The sequence below is a fragment of the Brachyistius frenatus genome, unplaced genomic scaffold (assembly GCF_029030835.1).
Source record: "Brachyistius frenatus isolate BFR_SWC_R1_liver_20210118 unplaced genomic scaffold, ASM2903083v1 Contig_12, whole genome shotgun sequence".
NCBI lineage: Eukaryota > Metazoa > Chordata > Actinopteri > Embiotocidae > Brachyistius > Brachyistius frenatus.
In genome coordinates, this window is record NW_027210611.1 from 6,541,408 (window position 1) to 6,565,424 (window position 24,017).

At 41.5% G+C, this 24,017-nt stretch overlaps 2 protein-coding genes across 2 annotated transcripts; both read right to left on the reverse strand.

Annotated features, from left to right (window-relative positions):
- Positions 1-3,271: 3,271 nt before the first annotated feature.
- On the reverse strand, positions 3,272-14,399 carry vapal (VAMP (vesicle-associated membrane protein)-associated protein A, like). The gene is made up of 6 exons (XM_069692484.1): positions 14,188-14,399; positions 9,234-9,386; positions 7,834-7,937; positions 6,507-6,587; positions 5,340-5,507; positions 3,272-4,383 (listed from the first exon to the last, which is right to left on the reverse strand). The coding sequence occupies exons 1-6, from the start codon at positions 14,243-14,245 to the stop codon at positions 4,222-4,224; spliced, it is 726 nt and encodes a 241-aa protein (XP_069548585.1). The 5' UTR covers positions 14,246-14,399; the 3' UTR covers positions 3,272-4,221.
- Positions 14,400-16,341: 1,942 nt separating this feature from the next.
- rab31 (RAB31, member RAS oncogene family) lies at positions 16,342-23,869 on the reverse strand. The gene is made up of 7 exons (XM_069692486.1): positions 23,649-23,869; positions 22,487-22,566; positions 21,578-21,659; positions 19,817-19,888; positions 19,382-19,488; positions 18,751-18,860; positions 16,342-18,570 (listed from the first exon to the last, which is right to left on the reverse strand). The coding sequence occupies exons 1-7, from the start codon at positions 23,682-23,684 to the stop codon at positions 18,473-18,475; spliced, it is 585 nt and encodes a 194-aa protein (XP_069548587.1). The 5' UTR covers positions 23,685-23,869; the 3' UTR covers positions 16,342-18,472.
- Positions 23,870-24,017: the final 148 nt, after the last annotated feature.

Below are 24,017 nucleotides of genomic sequence, written 5' to 3' on the forward strand. Positions count from 1 at the left end.
GTGACGGACTTTTGACATATAAATGAAAGTCAACTGACATTATAGCACTCGCCAAATGCGTTCACGCAACGTATTTTGAGCCGATCACCGCGAGGTCAATCTGTTTTTCCACAGTATACACGTTTTAAAAAAAAAAAAAAAATTTACAAGCGGCGTCTGGTGATGCAGTCGGCCGCCTCACCCGTCAATCATGTGGCGATCCGGTTTGGTCTTCCCGTGAGGAATCAAGTGAATTCCAAAGAAAAGTAGGCGAGTGTTTCGCTGCTTGCTTCAGGTGGTTCAGAAGTCGGAAGTCATTGTAAATACCTGCGTTGGGGAACTCCCGTCCTTCGCGTGCGGCGTAGAGCACGCTGCAGTCCTCCGGCGGGATTTCACTCTTCATGGAAGTCACAGGGATGTCGTCGTCGTCGTCGTCGTCGTCGTCGTCGTCATCGCCCTCTGGATCACGGACCTGCTTGGAAGCTTGCCAGCATGCTTCCGTCACATAAAACCTCTGAAAGCTGCACTCGGCATAAAAACAAGACTCACGGACCGCCGCGGCATATTCTGTTTCCGTCGTGAAAAGCTAAGGAACAATATCATTGACAGACGGTTTATTATCGTTGAACATCTTGTTCGGCGTGCCGGACTAAAAGAACCTGTACCGGGCTTCAAGAAATGTCTTTATAACTGGATACCACGTATAAGATTAAAGGGTTCGATACTCGTCTTTGTGTTTATCCGTTCTGTACAACAACATTTCTGCTCCCACAGTAGAACATTCAACATATACATATATACACATATATATATACACACATATGTATACATACGTATGTATACATACGTACATACATATATGTATACGTGTATATACACACATATATATATATATATATACATATATATATATACATATATGTATACATATATGTATACGTGTATATATACATATATGTATATATATACATATATATATACATACACACATATATATATACATATATATATGCACACATATATATATATATACACACATATATACACATACATACATATATATATACATACATACATACATATATATATATGTATATATATATATGTCGTTAATCCCCTCGTGAGAATTTGATGGCGTCCAACAGAGCATTTAAAATGCCTCGTTTTTTTTGTTGTTTTTTTTAATAGGTTTGTGGAGTCGATGCGTTTCTAGGGAGTTGTACAGGGAAGCTGCCGAGGACAACAAGTCCTGTGCTGGAGGCCACCGAGCAGCTTTGACAGGAGCTGTTGGGAGGCAGTTCATCCTCACGGCTGTTCGCACTTTGAAATTTTTGTATGTTTAAAAAAAAAAAAAAAAATCACAGTTTTGTCAAATTGAATGCCGTTCAGGGGTTTTGTGAAAGAGTTGCATTTACTTTTCTTAGTGTGCACGTTTTCTGTCCGACCGGTTTTTGTTTTTTTTCCCACATTTCCTCCGATAAGCCACAAAAGCTACGCGAGAAGGTTCTCTCGCTCTGTTGTGGATAATTAGCAACAACGGCAGAGAAAAAAATAAATAAATAAATTTTAAAATAAACGTTTTTCCTTACATCTGCAGCTGTGGGCGGGAAAAAAAACAACAACAAAAAAAACTAAACAACAGACAAATCATCCCTCATCCTTAAAACATGCTTCTTCTAAGCCGGTTTTCAGTACGAAGCACGTTCTCCCTGCTACAGCGTGAATACTAAATACGGCACATTTTTGAGGAGCCGCTCACAGCTGGAAAAAGTCAAAATTGGGTTTTAATTTTGATTTCTCTCTCTCTCTCTCTCTTTGTGAAGTTGATAAGCGGGAACACTTCAAAGTCACGTTGGCAAGTTGTAAATGATTTTTTTTTTTTTTTAAAAAGGAGCAAACAGATTAAAGATTGTGCACTATTTTCCTCGGGGTGATCCTCCCCCCACCCACACCTCCCTCCATTCGTAGTTCTCCTCACCAAAAGCTGAGGCACATCTCTCTCCTATTTTTAACAAGTCTACTGAGCGAATACTTTCCACAAGATCCCGATCGACGGCAGTTTCGGAAAAATATAAATACATTCAAAAAAAATTTACAAAAAAAATCCAGTAACAATCTGTCAACCGGTATTAGATTCGAAGCACAATAAACAAAACAAAAAACGTTGGAAAAGATCATTTCGATTTTGTCCTAAAAAAAAAAAAATAATAATAATAATAATCCTGAAAACACAGTTTCCTGAATTAAACATGTCGGTCCGTCTTGGACATGAAGCGCTTTTGTTCGACACTTTCTAATCGTTTACCAGCTCACACACACACACACACACACACACACACACACACACACACACACACACACACACACACACACACAGTATACACCAACACTAACATCAGCCAACACCTTATGAATACAATTATGCAACATTCAATTTGTACCGACACGACAGCCATTCAGCCGCAGCTCGACATGTAATTCTCCTTCGCTGCGCTGCCAAGAAAGGAAGAAAGAAAAAAAAATTGTAAAAAACAACAAAAAAATGTCAATGGGTTTTTCCCACGCTGCTTTGTCCTGCCGGAGTCCTTATGTGAATCATATTACTTCACGCTTCAATCAAATGATTGTGGGTTTCGGTTTTGTGGAAAACTTTTGCATCTTGTATTTTTCTTTTTCTTTTTTTATAACCCAGCAGACTGAAATGAGTTAAGTTTAGGAACAAAGATGACCGCAGCACATTTTGTCATCCGGCGTGCCGTAACGTACAAGAAACGCGCCAAAATTACCGACAAACGACCTCGAAGGGTGACGAGCGGCTAGTTTGTCTAAACTCAAACAAACAAAAAACAAAAACACAATCCATGCTCTTTTCAATTTAATAAAAGTAGGATCCAAACTTCCGTCACGAGTCGCGGGTCTGTTTTAGTTCATGCGAAATTGAAGTGTGTAACGTGACCCGTTTCCGTGGCGACGCGGGCTTCATTTTATTTTTTTTTACGCATTTCAACGGCGCGAGATATCTCGTCGCTCTCGGCAAGAAACAACACGAAGGCGAGCGAACCCGTTAGCCGAGATGTCAGGCGTATTTAAAACGGTTCGTTCAGATGTTGTATTTTGTCCTCGTGCGTCATAAAAAACAAAACAATAAAAAAAAAAAAAAAAAAAAAACAACGTTCGCGACAACGTGACGGAAAAGCTCGGCGCGCAATCGCAGCGCGCTCGTTAAATAATAAATACCAGGGTTGTTCGAGAGAGAGAGAGAGAGAGAGAGAGACATGAAAAGACGGCTATGAAAACCACATTTCTCATTTTTATTTGTTTTCAATGTTTAATACCATGGAACAGGATTTTAAGAATGGAAATCTTTTTATTATTTTTTTTTCAGTCAATATTAGCCTCAGAAGGAATATATGCTTTGTATAATAATAATAATAATAATAATAATAATAATAATAATATTATAAAGTCTGCATTGGTGTTGTGAGGAAAAGGAAAAGGACAAATGTACAAGGAGGAGGCACCTATATATCCCCGGCTGGACCTGAACATTCCAACACAAGAAGTAAGAAATTACAAACCGAACAGATTTACTTCAGAGGCAATCCAGCAACAGGTAGCAAAGGTCTTTTTGATGGAAGGTCGTTCCTTTTTTTTTTGTTTTGTTTAAAAGGATTTTAAAACAACATTTACAAGACACCTAACATCCCATTCAATTCCTATTAAAAACCAACAGAGAGAGAGAGAGAGAGAGAGAGAGAAAGAGGGAGAGAGAATCTAATGTTTTGACTGCTTCATGCCCCGTGGTTGACTTTAGGTGCAGCTTCCATGTGGACTGTTGGTAAACAACTTTTCATTGTCCCGCCTCAACATCTGTTATACTCCAGCCATCAGAAAACAAAAGAAGAAGAAGAAGAAGAAGAAGAAGAAGAAGAAGAAGAAGAAGAAGAAGAAGAAGAAGAAGAAGAAAAGGGAGCCTTTGTTTACTCAACTCTGTGCATACTAACTGTGAGATTGTAAAAAGGCGCCGCCTTCGTATGATGCTGTACAGATGTGTTCACTGTAGGGCACACGACCAATGATATGGCAAAGTCAACAGAAAGACTTCTTGGTTTTTTTTCCCCAGGCCTTTTTTTTTTTTTTTAAACTCCGGAGCCGGTGGGGGGCGGTGTGGAGGAGGGCGAGGCGGGGTGGGGGAGAGGGGGAGGGGGGGGGGGGGGATACGGCTGGCATGCATCTCCCAGTCTACCAGATGAACTTCCCAAAGAAAAATCCAATGAAGATGGCTGCTATGACGACGACGAGGGAGGGCAGGGAGGTGGCGCCGGCTTCTCGGCCGAGCAGGGAAGTTGAGTTTGAAGTCATGTGGTCTGAGCGGGGCATCTTTCTCATTCTAATACCATCCTCCTGCGGAGAAGAAGGAGGGATGAAGGAAAAGTGTTCGACAGCTGAGCGGAGGGGAGTTATCAGAGCAAAACACAATACGGGACGTCGTCTCCCGTTGACCGGATCGGGACCGAGACATCCTGTCGTACTCGCTTTTTTTTTTTTTTTTTTTTTCCCCCCTCTTTCTGTACAGATTCCAACACAATTCATCCGATCAGGTCTGAAATATTGAAAAATAAGTGTCTTAACACCCCGGAAATTAAACTCTCCCTCATCTCAGCCAATCAGAGAACTTCCTCGGAGACGTTAACGCCGCGGGTGTTTCTGGCAAACACCGTTAACTTTAATTAACCGTTGTTGTTGTTGTTTTTTTTGGCATTCCAACGTTTCGCTAAACGACTTTATTTATTTTTCTAATGTCTTCCAGTAAATCTCGTGTTTGTTTTGTCACGAGAGAGATCGAGACACTTTTCCAGCTGCCTCTTCACTCAGGAGAGACACGCACGTCCTTCAAAACACGGCCCTCCGATAAAAGCGACGCTTCTTCGCCTTGACAAGAGTTGAGACCGACCGGATAGGAAGCCGCCATTAAACAACGTAAGGAGGAGAAGAAGACGACGACGACGACGTCGCTTCCAGGTAAAACTGCGAGATCGGACGACGCGGAGCGAACGGCAGAAACGTGCGAAGACGACGGCGGCCGTCAGAAAGTCGAGCGTGGAAGTAGTATTTTTTTTTTTTTTTTTTTTTTTTTTGCTTTCCCGTCCTTACTACAAACCCAGCAACACACCGAAAGAGAGTTGTGAGACATCAAAGTGGATTCGGTCCGCGTCAGGTTACAGTTACATCATCTTTGAGTTTCATTCTGCTAGACGTCACAAAGGTTCGTGAATCACGTTTGGTTTTAGTTTCATCCGGCTTCAAATGCATTAAAAAAAAAAAAAAAAATCTGAATTCAATTTGTCAACACATCTGACCTTTAATTGCCGATTCTCGTCGGTCAGCTTGCTCATCTCAGCTTGCAGCCTCTTGCACTTCTCCACCACCTTCCTCATCTCCGTCTCGTCCTGTGAGGCGCCGGCTGCTGTCGAGTCGGCCTTCGTGGAGTTCATCCCCGGGGCCGCTTTGGTCGCCTCCACGTCATTCTGCCCGACGGAGAGAGGAAGAGGGTGACCGGGGTGAAGGCCGGAGCGTGCCCTGAGCTAAGAGGGGGAGGTCGGCGTCGGGACGGCCGCCCGGGCCGAGGCGAAGAAAGGCCCCCCCCCCTTGTCCGCGGGCCCGGAGGGTCACGGTGCCGAGTCGAAAGAAAGATGTTTGACGAGGCTTTGTTTTGTGAGATAACCGGACGGCGGGAGGGGGGGGGGACAGAGGGCTGTATTATGGGGACAGACAACTACAGTATTGTGAATGAAGGTTGACAACAGATCCGGAGGCAGGATATGATGTTATTATCGCTGCCGCCATCCAAGGAAAGCATCTGCTTAGGAAGTCCATTAAGACTCCGATAAGTTTTTAGACCTAAAGATACCGAATAAGCAAACATGTGGAGGTCCCGTCATAAATCAGCCGGATCGGGACACTTTCTACGCCGATAAGAAAATTGACATGACGATAGATTATGACCCCCGTTTCTCTTGTGCTCGAGAATGTCGATGTCGCTCGTGACTTTCACGTTGACCTTCATAGAAAAGTGGCGAAATTCCACATAAATGTACATTTAAAAATGGAAATCCAATTCAATTGGCGCTTTTTTCCCCGGCATTTTCCAACGGTACCACAAAAGCTGCTGTTGCCAACTCGGTCGACTTTTGTCTGATCTGCCAGCCAAAACACATTTTTCACCATTTCCACAACCGACGATACGACAAGAGCATGACATAATGAACTATTTTAGATGAGGCTCGGAAAGGAAACGGGCTAATAATGTATCGAGTTTAGAGAGCGAGATGGAGAGAGTCACATTAGAGGAGATAAGGACCCCCCCCCCCACCACTCCCCATGTTTAAGCGTCTATGGAAAGTTATGTATTTGGGGCTATTTTCAGAGTTCGGCATTGAACACGAGACCTTGAATCGACCAAATGATGCTTCAGGTTTTGGTTTATGTGGAAATAGGCTGTTTTTAAATGCACAGCAGCCTCTTACCATTTTATCGTTTTCAGAAGGCAGCTCGAAGACGCATCTCAGCTTGGAATCCATGAGATCATCGGGTTTTGCATCTCTCCACTGGTGGAGATGAAAAATGGGCTTGTTATTCATTTATATAACTCAAACTGCTAACAGCTGAATTCTGTGAAAACACACACACACACACACACACACACACACACACACACACACACACACACACACACACACACACACACACACACACACACACTACTTTAAAATATTCATATGCAATGTGGCCTTGAATCTATGGACGTTACATGAACTAAAAACATGCACAACATTTTAAAAAAAACTGTTTCAACCTCAGTCTCATTCCCACAAACTCCTGTGTGCATCTTTTTTTCACGGATTTTAAAGTGTGTATTTTAAGAATGACACGTTTCCATAAAGTCATCTCCAAAACTATTACACATTAGAACTGCTGAACATGAAGGAAAAAAAAAAAAAAACTTAAGTGAGGAGTGTAAAACAGATTTGCAATTGCTGGGTTGTGCAATGCAATGGAGGAAATGTATTTTATGAATTAGTAACCATATCAGATTCCAGTCTACTTATCAGAATCCGTCAGACCTTTGTTCCTCTGCACTTGCTGAACTTTGAGACTCATTCAAGACAAACCACTTGGTGAACACAACCACAAAGTATGTGCATGTTGTCCTGGCTGACTGAGCCTTTGCTGCCCTCTGGTGGACAACTGGAGGACAACTGGAGGACGCAGCTCAATTTTGTTCAATGGTTTGCCGTGATGGCCTTTGTCCACGTAACTCAGCAGGATGACAACAACCCAGTCAATGACCATGTTCGGATTTTGGCAGTAAATATAAAAATTATAGATATATATATATATATATATCCACTTGAAAAGTGGATTATACATCTTGATGTTTTATCACATTAAGAATATACTGAGCTGTCGGTGCTAAACAGTGTGAACTTTGTCTACATCTAGATCGGTCGGTACATTTAAAAATATACATATTTAAACTGAGCGACTCTTTTTATATCAAAGAAATCAATACAGTATTTTTACATGGACTTCCGTGTTAACTGCTGCTGTGTCGGTTTGTACGTTTTGGCGCGAGCAAGCCGAGTAATGAAGTCTGATATCTGGTGCAGATGGACACAAATCACTGTCGTCAAGCTCCCACTTTACATATTTAAATGTCTTATGAGTCACTAAATAAAAAGCAGTGACGGTGTGTTTTTTTTTTTTTTTTTTTAGCTCAAACCTATTAAACCACATCTTGTTGAAGCAAAATGAAATAAATGGATACAAAAAAAACAAAAACAAATCACTTACCAATGAATCCATGTCAGAAACATTTGGTGGCGCGAAAATCGTCTGCACCATGAATTTATGTTTACTTTTCTCATTAGGGTCGTAGTCGAAGGGCTGCAGCATGACTGGAAAAGAACGAGGAACAATGGTAAAACATTTGCACAAAGGCATCTCTATACACAGAGAGCCGACGACCGAGACGTTCAGCATACTGAACTCCTGATGAGCAGCAGGGAAAACGTTTTAAAAACACTAAAAGTAAACTGAGGACGCTTTGAAAAAAAATAAATAAAATAAAAATAACACCACGAATAGTTTTTACTCATCAGTGAGCTTCACACAAAGTGCAGCAAACTTCATCACTGAAGTACACTGGAGCTCAAATTAGATTTGAGCTTTCTACAGCTGCTGAAGGAAGCAGATTTTTTTGTTTATTTTTAAAAACAGCCGTGATTTCATTAATGCTACCCGTGACATGAAGCATCGCGACGGACGATTGAAGGACCTGTTGACTGTTTGGTCTGATTAACCAGCAGCAGAAGAAGAAGGCAGTAGCCAGATTGAAGCTAAATTTAAACCACATTTACATCAGATTCTCACCACTAATCAGAGAACGCAGTCCGGAGATGATTACAGACAAGATGTTTACACGGGCTGCTCTGAGGGCTGTTCCATCAATCATTCTTGTTTCGCGCTTCAGTTGGCGTGCAGAGGCGCTATCTAACCACAAATGTAATCTTTCGGTCACATCACCAGTGTGGTTGACCTTTGTGGCAAATCTCTGTATGACTGTTTTAGCAGATGCACCAACGGCTGGCTGTAGGACACCGGTGCTATGACTACACCTTATTACTTATGATAATCGCCCAACGCACGCGTTATGAATATTCTGAACCAACGGGAGAATCACAACAACCTAGAAATATTGTGTCCACTGCAAATTTCTAGTTACTTTTAAAAGGAAAGTTAATATTTACAGACATTTCCGTCACATTAAATCTTTAAACGCATCTTTTTCTACACAATCCAACGCCATCTCGCCGCAAAATCAATTACGCCGCACGTTACTTTGGCCTTATATTACGGATATTAACGTTTGTTATTACTGAAATGTTGAATGCCAGTAACCACTTGCAAGTATTTAACCAACCGACTAATGAAATGAGGATAGCGGGACATTTTTAGAAAAGAAAAGAAAACTGTAGAGGTAACTGAATTTGTTCATTTAAAATGTTAACCGAGAGTACATCCTGGTTACAGCACCACTTCACAACGGTAACACGGGGACGTTTCTGTCCTGTGGACACTTCACTACACAGGCCACAAGTCAAATGCGCACTCTGCCGACTCGTGTGAATTAAAAAAAAATAATAATAATAATTTTGATGAAAAACAAAGACGGCTGATGAATGGAGACTCACCAGAGATGGTGACGGTTGCGCCGGCATCGATGACGCCGCTGTTCGGCCGTACGCAGTACCGGCGCGGCGCCGTCGTCTTCACTTTGAAACACACTCTTTTGTCAGAAGGGTTCTTCAGTTTGAGGTTGGTGGTGACTACATCTGTGAAAGGACCTGGTGGACGCAGAACAACAAACACAAGAGCGTCATTGGTTTTGCGCCGCGATGAAAACGTTCGGCTGCTGCGCGAAAGCGCGAAGGAGACGCGCTTCTCCGGGCGAGTTGTCCGACTTCACGATACCAGAGTCGGTATGTTGCGTGTTTTCGTAATGCGATTGCAGAAGTTCCAATCTTTCAAATGGCGTATCCTCCCTGGCTGCCAATGCTCAAAAACAACTTTAAAAAGAGTAATTGACGGGCAACTCAATTAGACTACATGATTCAGAAGATTTTTGATTTGAGATGGATATAAAAAGAAAAGAAAGAAAAGTCCGGCGGTGTGAGACTGTTTTATTAACAGTTGCAGATATACATATCGATCCGGAGTTGCGACATATTCAAATAAGGGCATCAAATATGCTCTCAAGTATACGATTGGCTTGGTGTGTTTTTTTTTTTTAGTGATGTCGAACCTACTTGTAAAGACAAGAGGACATTTTGTGTGTAGCTTTAGAATAACCTCCCTTAAACTATTAATATTAAAATATTGTTTTCCAATATCGAACCGACATATTAAAAGCATTTTCACAACTCCATAACCCCGATGGTGGGATATCACCACCTATAAATGCAAAGCTAAGCATAAGACATTCACAAAGAGCAGCGTCTACAAGACCATCCATGCGGACTACGGGCCGGGCAACACCAGCTGAAAGAATACGGTTTATTTATTTCCGAGACGGCTAATTTCATACAGATGTCCCATGTTGACATTGGAAATTAAGGTCCTGGCCTAATCAAATCATATATCAGGAGATAAATAGTTAGCTTCGCCATCTTGTGACAGAGGAGGTTTCAAATTAGGTCCTTAACCGCGGTCAGCAGCATCCAGCTTTGATCAGCCATGGCATGTCGAAAACACAAGTGGATGCCAAGTCAATGGTACCCCAAACTCGATCACAGCAATTAGCCTGTGGGACAAAAACATGTCCCATGATGTGAGACTAGTTGACATCCTTCACATGGGGAGGGGAGAGTGGAGAGGTGTCCACTGATTTTACCTGCTACACTATTTGCAGGTTGTCCAAGTGTTTTAATGGAACATGTCTCTGGTTACCACTGGGGACAGCAGTCAACCGTTTCATAACAACCTCCCGATGATAAACCTGATCATTTTGGATCTTGAGCTCCAAGCGAGAGCACAAATGCAATTTACGTTGTTTTTTTTTATTTTATTTTATTTTTTATTGGAACTGACTGTGGGGCTCGACGGTCTGAATTTGGAGAGAAAGCACTGGTTCAGCTTTGCTTTTATTAAACATATCCCACGGTGGATTTGTGTGCAAAATGATCAACTATTTTACTCCGTAACTGTCAGGTTTCTAATGTTTAAATGTATTTCTTCAAATTTCTCATTAAAACCAATAGAATACAACTAAATAAACGTATAATTTATCTCTAATGTCCTGACCTAAACTAGTTACTAAAGCAAATACATACGGTTTCCCTCAGCTCGTCACAGTATTATCAAATTTCCTATATATATATATATATATATTTGTATGCATAAAATATATATCGGACACTACCAAGAAATATAAACATTCAAATAGTCTTTCTACTTTCCATGGTTTTCACTGCTTGGTTGGACTTCTGCAGTTCACCAAGCCCACATTCAGCCTTCCTTCACATCCAGTGCTCGGAGAGATAAGAAGCGGTGCATGACCAGATTGGAGAGGCTCCACCCAGCTTAAACTACCATGTAAAGTTATGGTGATGACCGAGGTATGGCTTTCAACACGGGTGTGTCACAAAGGCATTCAGGCAAACCTGAAAAACCTCATCTGTGCGACGGTGTGACGCCTGATGTTTCTATACGCAGATTCTGCTTCCAATATCTTAACTTTTCATTCATCGCTGCGCTTTAGAAAGTGTAAAAAGAACGGCGTCACAATACAAGGTCATCGTAACAGGGAAACGCCGTCTTTGTCAACTTGCAGTTGTATGATAACCATAAATATTGATTATCAAGGTACATTGTTAAATCTTGTTATATTTTCCGCCCCGTTTATCGTCGCCATTTGTGCCTCTTTAATGCTCGGTAAATCAACATTCAGAAGGTCGACTCGCAAGTAGCGGCGTGGATGCAAACCAACGGCTTTCAATTACGAAATAGCATTATGACATTTGAGGAATTAAGGAAAGTAAACATGATTTGGCAATGTTCGAAAGTACAGTGTGACATGAATATTTACAGCAGCGTCGGTCACTCCGACTGACTTTCAGCCTGCTTGAACTTTCTAAGTGGGTCAAACTGGAAATGGATGCTGGTAAAAAAAAAATGACTCTATATTTATTAATCCCTCCGCTTTAACAGTGACTAAATAAGGAGACGGACTTAAGGCGACCGAGTAACTGCTTTCACAAAAAGTACACTGGGTCTACGTTACACATCGTGAGCATTTACTAAAAAACCAAGCTGAAACGGATAAAACATCGGAGAACGGTGGCGCGCGTCAGATGGAGACGCCCACGTAGCCCGCATCCAACGCCGAGCTACCGCGATGCCACCTTTGCTCGAGCAGCGCGAGCGCCATCTCTCTCATCTCGTTGCATGTATGCCGAGTTAGGGTCCCCCAGGCCGGTCCTGTTCTAAAAATACCGGCCAAGGAAAGGAAAGGAGGGCTGCCCCCCCCCACCCCTTCCTCCAGCTCGCCGGAGGACTCCCAGCAGAGGCTCTAAAACAAGACCGGCTCTCAGATATACGCAGACCGATTTAGCTCCAGTCTCTGTGACAGCAAAGGAGCTGTGGTCATCATCCTTCCCAGTGGCAGAAGAACGAGAACATTTGCATTTTTATTTGATTTTTTTTTTTTCCCTCCTCCTATTTGCATAATAAAATGTATTCAGACTCGAGTCGCCCCACACGAGGGGTTCAAAACTCAAAGGGCTATTTTTGAGCGATACCGGAGCAGATGCAGCTCTCGCGTAGTTTGAATCAACTTGCAAATGACCTTTCTATTAAGAATAAATACCGATATATTTGCAAATATTTTACATAATAATTGGGATATTCTTCAACACGTCTTAAACGATGCTTTGGCCTCTGCGATTACCGATCGATTCTGGTCAATCACAACAATACAATTTGGCCCGGCATCTAATCCAGTAAACAAAGGGCAAATGTTTAATCTCACGAGGGGGGGAAAATGTAAACCCTGTGACTGATCAGCAATTAGTACAAGTCCAATTAGACCAGAATTTCTTAATCGGGGAAAATTGCGGAAATCCGCGATCAGATTACGACCGACCACGCGTCCAAAATGACCCGACCGGCGCGGACCGGGACTGACTTCTACCGTCGGCTTTTTAACCAAGACTTAAACGATTAAAGTTCCAGTAACCTGTTGCGCAAACAAATCACAACCTTTAAAACCAGATAACTACGGCCGGCTTAAAAAAAAAAAAACCCTCACGGTCTTCAGGTGTGGAGGTCTGAACGTCTTAGTAAACAACGCCCAACCCGAAGCTGGTATTTGAACCGCTGACCTTCCTGACAGATCTCATCAAGTCAAACCGGTGTCGACTCGCGCCTCGTCCCAGCAAAACAATTTGGCCTTTCGGTCTCGGCGAGACGACGGCCTGACAAGATTCTGGTTTCTAGGACGCTTGGTACATTCAGCAAAACAAAAACAAACAAACAAACAAACAAACAACAGTGTCTCAAGTCGTGACAATGCCTGCTGCAGAGACATTTAGTAACTGGGACGAATAGAAGAAATGCAGGGAAGAATATTCAGGGTCAAAATTAATAATAGTGAAGATTTATAGTTGTGTTTACGGTCTTTATGTATTTGTTTATGTTTTATGTATTTATTGTTTACTGTCACTTTGTTTACTTGTAAAATGATCACAAGAGCAACAAGTTGGGAGTAAACGAAACACCACAAACCTTGCACCGTGTCTAAAGGGCTTCTTAAGTCTGACATGTGAAACCACAGTTTGTTGTTGTTGTTGTTGTTGTTGTTGTTGTAGTAGCTACATACCAACTTTTGCATTAGCAGGCTAACCTTAGCCATCGTTAGCCAACGATCAACTGACAGATAAACAGTCGGGTGTTTTATCACGTTTAAATCAGCGGCGGAGCCTCCGACCCGCGAGCTCACTTTTGGTTTTTTCCCCTTACGAAAACGTCCAAACTTAAAAAATACAATAAAATAAAAAGTTTAATTCCCTTTCGTGAATCAGCTCCGACTTGCGGAGCGGCGAGAAACAAACAAGTTTGCTGCTGCTAACGCTACTAGCAGCAATAGCAGCTAAATGCTACCGCTTAATAAAACACGCCGCGTGATAAAACTCCGGACTTGTTGTTGTTTGTTTGTTTGTTTGTTTGCTTTGTGCTCCGTTTTGCAGCCGTTGCTAGCGGCCACGTTGTTTCGCCACTTCGCCGGGTGTTTGTCGGTGAGCAGGGGCCCCGGGGTAAGGTGCCACCGCCACGCCGGCTTTCCCACGTCACTGCAGCGCGGTGCTCCAGCGGCCCTCTCCCGTCCTCCCCTCTCCTCTCTCCCGTCCTCCCCTCTCCCGTCTCCCCCCTCCACCCCTCCAGCTCACTTAAAATGGCGGTGAACGCTATCGAGCTTCTTTTTTTTTTTTTTTTTTTTTTTTTTTTTACTAGCAACGAAATTCGCTGAAATATCATCTCAGTCCAGGTGATGTTCCTCCACCACCACCACCACCACCTCCACCCACCTCTCGACTACTTCGCAGGACATTTTTTTTTTTTAAATATATATATATATATTATCCATTCACCTACCTTTAAATTTGAGGTCGACGGGAGGGTCAAGAATAAGGATCTGATCCAACTTGGACATGTTTTTAGCTCGGAGAGGGAAGGGATGCGCTTGATTTTCGGTGTCGGTAAATCGGAGGGGGAGGGGGGGGAAGAGAGAGCAACGTGACAAGTGGAAATCCTGAGACCCACCGCCACGAACTGAGTCAAACGCTGACTGAGCTCCGCGAGCGAGCATGTGGGTACAAATACCGGAACGCGCGAGTGCACAACCCTGTTGCGCGCCCTCGTGGCTCTGCGACTGATGTGATTACGGTGGAGTAAACCAGTTTACTTTGCTGGTAATACTCGGCAGGCAAACAAATTTTTTTTTTATTTTTTTTTTTTAAATCAAATGACCCGTTCTTGGTTTAATTTAAATTATTTTTTTTTTTTTAATTTTATTTTTTTATTGTGTGTGGTTTAAATCGCTTCGACGCAAGTATGAGCTTGGACTTTTCTACTTTCACAATCACAACTGTAGCTGAATTCATGCGTTTTATGCGGGACATGGTTTGTTCTTTCAGAAAAGCTTTTTTTTTTTTTTTTTTTTTTTTAAACACCTATTTTAATAATCAAATAAATCAATAAAATTATCATCCATTTGTGATAAGAGTTTCAAAACTCGAATATTTGGTCCAATTATTATTTTTTTTTGTATTCAAAACGTGAGTAAATATTTTTCTTCAGTCAATAATTGTGACAAATATATATATATACAGAGCATGATATAGTTAAAAACAAAAAAACGAATTAAATATTAGTGTGTTCTGGTGGGTGAACTCAGCAGTGACACTTTCTGAATGACTTAAAAAAAAATATCAGCTAACATATATGTCAGTGCTGATAAATATACTGTCAGCTATGATAATGACAATTTATTGATCAGGCTCCAAGACATAGTTGAGATGAACTAGAATAAACTACAAAGTGCCAAATTCATCTATTTTATTGTGATTCTACCCATTCTCTGTCACTAACCTCATATTTTATTGAGTAGTTTTTCTTTTCTATTCTTTTTTTTCCCCCCCAATTATAATTACATGAAGTTACCCTTTTGTAACAGCAAGAGATTGATCAATCAATTTCAAACTATGCATTATCGTCACATCATTTTTAGGTTGTTCAAAGGCACACGTCGTGGTGAGCTTATTCATAAAATGCTGGTTGCGATAGAGCGAGACTTTGTGAAGTTTAAGTGATTTTTACCTATTAAGAGATGTCAACGTGCACACAGTTTTCAGCTTACTCCTGCAAAACCAGGTGAAACTGTAACATAACTTTCAGATTTGTCTAAATTCCAGTCATGAGCTATCAGCCACGCGTGCACGCAGAAAAGACTTAGAATACAGTTCCTGTGAAAGAGCACTACAGGTTGTTTCTAATACAGCTTTTAAGAAAAACTCTATAAAGAAAACCAAAAATCCCCGACCTGTCCTCCCGAGAAACCAACTCAACATATTTTCTCTGATAATGTGGGACAGACGAGGGTGGAAGTTCTCCGAGACATAATTTGAGACGAATCCTGATGTTTCGTACGGTGTGCACGCTCGGTTTTGAGCGATGTCTTGAAAAGACCATTGAAAAATGCGGTCACTGTTAAATCCATCTTCGTGGCACGAAGTGAGGACCTTCCCTCCGTAAGCTGCTGATGGGTGTAATCTAGTGGACTGAATAGGACCCTGTTGAAACGCTCCACGCTGCATGTAATTTGTGCCGTTTACAGATTTTCACAAAGTATGTGCACGTTATGTGCAAAAATAACACGCTGAGGGAGAGTAAAAGAGTTTGGTTTTTTTTAAGAGTTTCTTACATAAGAAAGAGAGCAAACATGTACATTTAGGTTGCTTTGAGTGAAGTAAACAAAGTAAGGCCTATTTTTTTTTCCCACAATGCACCTTGTAATGACTGCAATAATGCTTCAGAAACAGAGTAGCGTGCAACCAAAACATGTGATGGTGGCTCAGAGAAGATGCGTCTCAAGTTTCCCACGACATCAGGAGGTTGATACTAGTAACAACCTTCTTTGAGAAAACAAAAGTTAGACACGGTGGGTTGTTTTTTTGTTTTTTTTACAAGCATTTTAAAACGTATTTTATCCTTAGAGTGGGTTTAATTAGCACAAAACAAACGAGATAATTCGAATAATTACTACTTCATAGCATTGATTAATATACAGAAGTTAATGTGCTTTACAGAGAATACAGGGAGGCATGACGGAGGCATACATGATGAGGATGGCTGAAAAGGACTGGTAGTTTTAAACTGGATTGTTATGTGTACAGTTGGTCTGCACTGATTAAGACGAGTAATTCATGCATCGTTCTAGCAGTATTCACTTTTTAGCCATGTCACACATTTGTTTAGAAAACTTTTTTTTTTTTTTTTTTTTTAATAGGCACGTGTGGCGACGAACACAACGCTTGTTAGGAATCTCACCTGATGTGGGAGGGAACTTCATACCAAAGTCCATTGAAAAATCTGCATTTTTTTTGTTTTCTTAATTTGGGTACACTCTTAAGTAAATTACTGTGTGACAGTTTAGTGGGAGATTGAAGCCACATGTCGGACATTTGCTGGAAATATAACATCCTGAGTGTATATGCGCAACACGTATCTACTCATTGAGAACTGAGAGTTAAAAAAAAAAAAAAAAAGGTCTTCTTTCTGAAGGAATGCACTATGTTTTCCAATAACCGAGGCCACACCAATTGGCAGACATTTGAATGGAGTCTGGTGTGATTTTTCCATCTGAACATCTGCACATATCAGCATACATATTGCATTACATACTACAAAAGGAATGCTATTATCCTGTCATACATGTTGGTAAGACCGCTACATTTTGAAATTATTTGTTAACTTGTACTAAATACAAGTACAAATGTAAACAAGTTTTAGAAAATATGAAAATTCAGAACCAAAAATATTCATTTCATAGAAAACTATGAAGTCTATTAAATTAATTTGCGTGGTCATTTTAATCTTTTATCAAATATTGACATTATGGAGAACACTAATAGTCTTTTTTTATTTTTAAAGTAACTCCATACTAATATTGTGTTAAATTAATGTAAAAGTGCTGTTATAAATTTCTCAAGTGGTCAAATCCAAAAGCACTACCGGCAAGGAAACAGCAGCCAGCGCGATACATAACTCAGATTGCACGTGGGCTGACAACTATCTACCCTTTATACCACTTTTATGCAAACCAAAGTTTCTTTTAGAGTTGGGTTAGTATGTACAACATAACTTTTTTTGTTTTTGGAAACGTAACAGCTGTAGACATGTTTAGAGTAAAATACATGCAGTTGTCTTCTCTTTACAATATAAAATGTAACCCTGTTCAGGTAACAATACATGGAAAGCTCATGTACGGCAGTCGAAATACAGTCATTCCCTGTAGTGAAATCTCAAACAACACATTTCAGCATGTAGAAAACATCTTCAACAAATCACTATGTAAACAATTCTAGTATCTGTCACAGTGTTTCAGCAGGGGGGGCGGGGGACGGGACGTCATACTGTAATTGCGATTTAGGCCGTTCAAGCTGTTCAGCATTACAGTTAAACCCATATATAGCAGAATGTGCGTGAAAACGCGTGACGGAGAGGAATGTAAAGCCGCTGCGTTTGAGCTACAAGGGAAATGCTCGTCCGAGGTTCGATCTCAACAACCTCTCATTCAAATATTCTCATAAAATTCTAGGGTGATACATACATGTACACGAAAGCTCCACGAGTAGTGGAGAGCGGAGACTTGGTAAAAAAAAAAAAAAAAAAAAAATTCAAATAAAAAAAGAAAAGGAATAATAAAACCTTTCATTCAATGCGTGTCATTTAACTGCCACAGTTAACTTTTGAAATGAAAACAACCAGAACCTGGTTTTATAAAGCACATCGGCTTGGATCACTTGCTTAATTTAGACTATGTAAAATGGGATAAAACGGGCTGTGACCTACACCACAGACAGAAATCCTAATGTAATTCAGTCAAATCGCCACCTGAGGGGGACAAACCGAAGGCTCTCTGCTTCCTGGCTTCAACAGAACTGCTACACTTACATGAAATACTTGAAAATTGGTGCATCGGCTTATTTTTCTTTTTTTTTTTGTTTTGTTTGTTTCATGTTGCAATTGACCACACGCTCAAGCTGACCTTAGTCCGTCCACTGTGTTGTCTTTCCCGGGAGGTAAGACACTGTGTGCATTGTGGACTATGTGCTGTGCTGGCAGGGCTCCTCGGTGCTGAGGTGGAGTAATCTCGGTACTAGCAGCACCTCCTGGTGGACGGAGCGGGCTGCCGGGTGAGTTTGAAGGACTCGTTGCTCTCCACCTCGGGATTCTCCAGGGGAGGAATCTGTTTACCTTGGAAATACAGAAACAACAGCGAGTTGTGATGGCAGATTTACAAAGTGTTTCACCGCGATGACTCTGGCCATGCTTCGTTATTACCGCCGTGAACAGAGAGCAACGTATTTGCCGGACAAAACAAAGCGTGTACTGACACATGTGAAACAGATGCAACACAAAGGCATGAAAACCTACTGATTTTCTGAAAAAGCTCCTCGACATTGACAGCATTTCTGGCACTAGTCTCGATGAAAATAGCTGCGATCGATTCAGCAAACTCCTTCGCTTCCTTCATAGGAACTTCCCTGTGAATGAGAACATCGGTGAAGTGAGTGTGGGGGAGGATGAGAAGGCAAATCAAAGTTTTCGTCAAGGAATTTTAGGTCAAATGCACTTCTAACTGGATTGATCTGGACGGCTCTTGAAGATGATACAAGGAACAAGATAAATCAGCGTGACTTGGGCGCGGGGCGTTTTTCAACTCGTACAGATTCTTGAAACGGTGGACAAAGACAGACACATTCCTTAAACCTGTAAGAGTTTAGTGTACAGACAGCCTTGAAGAATGGGAAACAGTAAAACCTGAGTTACGACTGGGTCTGCGGTGAATTATAAAGCACAGCCTATCTTCCTGAACATGAAAGAAGCTGGTGATTTATGGTTCACATGCACTTTTATGAAAAAGCGGGACCGACTTATCATTATTAAAAAAAAAAAATTAAAAAAAAACCCTCTTGTGTTTATGCCACAGACCACTTATAGTATCACTTAAATATCCTGGGGAAGAAGCTTTTACGACAAAGACAATAACAAAAAATGAGCCCACCTGATGTCTCCTAAATCGTTCTTATTCCCTGCTATAGCTACAACGATGTCCTCCGGACCGTGCTCCTTCAGCTCTTTCACCCACTTCTTCAGTGTCTGGAAAGAGTCCTGGACAACAACAACAACAACAACAACACATCCATGGTCAACTCTGGGATAGGTTCTTTTCACGAGGATATGCCCAACATATTTTGCAACCCGTGTCACATATTCATTGCGCTGGTGTTTTTCAGACAAGTTTCCATGAACAGACCAGGAAAGAATGACATTCGCAGGTCATGAAGCAGAGTGATGGAAAAGGAACCTCAGCAGGGATCGCTCGAGCCCCTCGTCACAAGTTAGGTGAGGCAGTAAGAGGTTTTTTTATTTATTTTTAAAGTACATTTGTCATCTGGTCTGGTGATTTGAAACGATGACGAATGTCCTGTTATCTTACCAGTTTAGTTATGTCATAGACAATGACAGCAGCAGCCGATCCTCTGTAGTACATGGGAGCTAATGAGTGAAACTAAAACAAAAACAAAACAAACAAAAAAAAGACAAACATATTTAGAGTAGTTAGTTATCAGTCAATATATCAAATCAGAGCTTTCTGTTTGGATGGCACAGTTATACGTAAATATCAGCCAAGGTAGTTCATAAAGGTGACTTTATTACTAAAGATGACACTTTAGTTTAAATCTGGGTCATAACATTACAAATGTTGTGTTGACCCATAAAAGACACGCACAGTATCGCGCAGTATGAATAGACCACTGTATGCCTATACATTCTTAAAGGATGAGTCACCGACGGAAAAAGTTACTTCCTCAGAAGTCTCAGCCCTTTTTAACTCCTCGTGAAGGCGAGTTAAGAGGAACCTTTTACAGTTACGACATCAAATGAACAAATTTGGTATCTTGCGGTGAAAAATGCTGAACGCATTTGTTTCCAGTGGACTGAACATTTCTCAGCACCGTCAACGAGCATCTTACTGCAGATAATCGATCAGTGAACGTGTCCGTCTGGGAACAGCAAATTAATTCCAGCGCGGAGACGACAAACCAGGTTTGAAAGCGTTCATAAACAACACCTACATTTCAGTTTGTGTAACAAAGAGCACTGACGACAACTGCAAAACATCAGACTCAGTATATATCTGGATGTGGACTAATGCGGTGGCTCGGTATAAAAACTCTTTGTGCTTTGTGTTTATCTATTCGTTATCTATACCAGCTTTATCCTAACAGAGGGTCACAGGCGGTTGGAGCCTTTCCAGGCGGGGCAAAAGATGGAGTTCACCCTGGACGGCTCTCCAGGCCGTCACAGAAAGACGTCACAGAAAGACGGGACGACCGTTCAGGCTCGCATTCACTCCTACGCAGGATCCACCAATCAAACTGAAGTGCGCGTCTTTCGTCTGTTGGAGGAAGCCGGAGAACCAACCAACTCCACACAGAGGCCCCAGCGGGTTCAAACCCAGACAGGTTTATCTGATATCATCATCTCGAATATTGACGTCGGCGTCGGCATCTGTAGATATTCAAAAGCTGCGCTGTTTACGTCACCTTGTCCAATTCTACCGTCGGTACGCGTCAGCGCCTTGCTGTGGTCGGCAGAAGTGCGTGTCGTACCATACTTGTGCTCGTGGTAAATAAACCGTGCATGAAAACCTTTTGGTTTACAGTGGCACGAATGTTCAGAAAACTCCACATCTTTGATTTGTACGCTGCCACTGATAATAATAATAATAATAACAACAACGACAACAACGTCTTCACCAATCAACCTCAATGACGAGAAAACCTGTGTTGTTTACAGATGTTTGCCTCGACGACCACGCGGACTGTAACAAGAGAACCCCGGCAGCAGAGGTCTCGCGATGTAGTTGTCACGCACAAGAAGGAAATACTTGCCCTAGTTTTTTTTTTCCATGCAGTAAGCAAGTCTGGCAAAGCCACCATCCCTCCCCCTCCCCCTCCCTCTCTCCCTCCTCCCATCAAATGAATCACTTAAGATGTCTGACCTCTGAACCATGTACTAATCATCCCGTTTCACACCTAATAATAACTCCATGTCATGAGTACCGCTGACAGTGAGGTGATTGTGTCACTCCGTAGCTCCCTGATGCAAAGTGTAACGTGGTTCACGGAGTCACGTGTGCAAACTGCAAACTTATGAGAAGTTTATGAGGTGTTTCTGTGCTGGACGTGCTCACCCGTTCCTGTCCGGCCGTATCCCAGATCAGAAATTTGTGCAGTTCATTTCCAGACGGTACCGTCTTGGTGAGGAATGACGCTCTGTGGAGGATTCAGTGCATTTTACAACAGCGCTCATTCTTTTAAAAGCACAGCAAAAAACAAAACAAAACAAAACAAAAATATATATATATCTGTTCAAGTCAGCAGGAAATAAGCAACACTGAGATAAGATGTTTGATGAAGAGTCCTTGTTGCTGTGGAGACGGTTGGCGTGAAACACTGACTTCATTAAACGATGACTTCATGTCCATCTCAGTTTCCCCTCATAAACTATAGTCCTTTCCTTACTGCATTTAAGTTTGACGTTTGTCTATTAATTTGCATTTGATACACGTTTATTATCGACATTATTCTGCTAGTTCTGCTGGTGGAGTCTATTTTGTGTTTATGCACTAGGTTTTATAAAAAAAAAAATATGTCAAGACTATAAAAAAAATTATAACTCCGAGGTTTAAGCTTTAAATCTGGGAGTAATAGTGACCTGAATTATTCCTTTAAAATATGTATAAATTTTAGTTTGGGGCTAAATGAGTCACAGGAACGGAGGCAGATTATGTATAGTTATAGATGGTTGTTTTTTTGTGGCACTTAATTTATATAATTAGTATTAGTGGTATCAGTATGTCTACCAACGTATCCATTAGTGTAACCTGACATTACTTAAAAACTATTCACTTAACTCGACCTTACACGTCGTTGAATTCAGACAGATCGTGACTCCCGGTTTGATCGAATCACCGAGTCGCTGAGTGAACTTCAGTGTCCAGTTTGACGCTTCAAGAAACAAAGGCAGCAAACCACCCCGCCTCCGTAGGCACGCTGGATTGATTTGTTTCCTGCTGTCTTTTTGCGAATTCAAAACTCACCCAATGGTCGGACTGATGTTGTGATCAAAATGATCCTGAACGAATCGGCAAACGATGCTGGATTTCCCAACTCCAGTGTCCTGCGAACAGAGGGGGGGTCAACACGTCAGTCACAGCACAGGCACTCAGTCCAGGTGGTCACTGCTGAACAGAATTGATTGTGCAGCTCTCCGGTCACACGCTCATCCCATCAGAAAGCTTTCTGTTAGTCCATCAATTGTCCCCAAAAAAAAAAATGTACAAAATGTTTTGTTTGTGCAGGACAACATGCCGCATCTGTCAACCCCCCCAAAAACAAGTCGATTAACATGGAAATAAAGGCCTTTAGCTGCATGTTATTAATGCTCCTTTCTCCCTTTTTTTTTTTTCTTTCTGCTGAACCGGGCACAACGGCAGCTCTTAAATGAGCTAAAGTAGGGATAAAAAAAAAATAATAATAAAAAAATCTGCTGTCACAGCAAGCTGAGGTGTGTGTGGTTGCAGGGTTGAGTCAAAAGGACGTCTCGGTGAGCGTGTCAGTCGGCCCGAGGCGGCGTGCACGGGCCCGGTAAACGTGACGGAGCTCGTGCAAGTTTCCAGTAACCCCCTTTACTTCATTGACAAAGTGCCAGTTCGCGGTCCAAAACCCGTCTTCCCGTCTTCCCGTCCCTGTCACGGTTTCTAAAAAGAGACGAACTGGTGGGGTTTCTGCAAACGCAGCAGGAAATATAACGGGCGGCTCGTAGCGGATGGTGACGTAATGGGTGATAAACTATCAGAGCCGTTAAAATTTAAAAAAAACAAAAAAAAACAAAAAACACCACAAAGTAAATTACAGTGAAACAGTTCAAAAAGGAAAACGTAGATGTAAAAGAAAACACGTCTAAGAAAAATAAATAAAGATTGCTGCGCCCGCTGGGTCGACGAGGTTGTTGTTGTTTTTTTTAACAACTTTTCTGACGTAAGTAAGTAAAGTAAAAGCTTCTTAAAAAAAAAAAAAACCTTTCCAAAGCGGGCATAACATTATAAGACTTTAAAAAAAAAAAGTATTTAACATTAAGCTGGTCATGTTATCGGTTAGTTACGTAGCTGTCGGTTATTTAGTTAAACTCGCAGCAGACTTAACGGAATTTTCCCCCAAAACGGCTCAACAACAACAACAACAACAACATCTGCTACTTACCCCTAACAGGCAAACTTTGAGCTCCCTTATAGCCATGGTGAGTTGTGAACGTTTTTAAATCATCCTTTGTCAGAGTTCACTCAGTGTCTTTGTCTCGTCATGCTTGAAATTGCTTGTTTTTTTTTTTTTTTTTTTTTTCTTCTTCTTCTTCTCGCCCTCTTTTCGTGGATACAAAGAGAAACCCAGCCCCTGAGATCCGAGACAGACAGACAGACTGACCATCTACCCAAAACGAGTGGCAAGCTGTGTAGCTAAAACAAAAAAAAAAAACAAAAAACAAAACAAAAAAAACCCCCCCAAAAAAAGCCACTTCCGGTGACTTTTCAAAATAAAAGTCGCATAAAAAGCCAGGTATCCAGCTGAATCGGT

Coding starts and splice junctions, on each gene's coding strand:
- vapal (XM_069692484.1), bottom strand. CDS start 14,245: ATGTCCAAGTTGGATCAGATCCTTATTCTTGACCCTCCCGTCGACCTC. Junction 6,588..7,833: donor TTTCTGACATGGATTCATTG/GTAAGTGATTTG, acceptor CATCTCCACCAG/TGGAGAGATGCAAAACCCGA. Junction 5,508..6,506: donor CTTCTGAAAACGATAAAATG/GTAAGAGGCTGC, acceptor TCCGTCGGGCAG/AATGACGTGGAGGCGACCAA.
- rab31 (XM_069692486.1), bottom strand. CDS start 23,684: ATGGCTATAAGGGAGCTCAAAGTTTGCCTGTTAGGG. Junction 22,567..23,648: donor TCAAAGTTTGCCTGTTAGGG/GTAAGTAGCAGA, acceptor CTCTGTTCGCAG/GACACTGGAGTTGGGAAATC. Junction 18,571..18,750: donor GGAGCTTTTTCAGAAAATCA/GTAGGTTTTCAT, acceptor TGTATTTCCAAG/GTAAACAGATTCCTCCCCTG.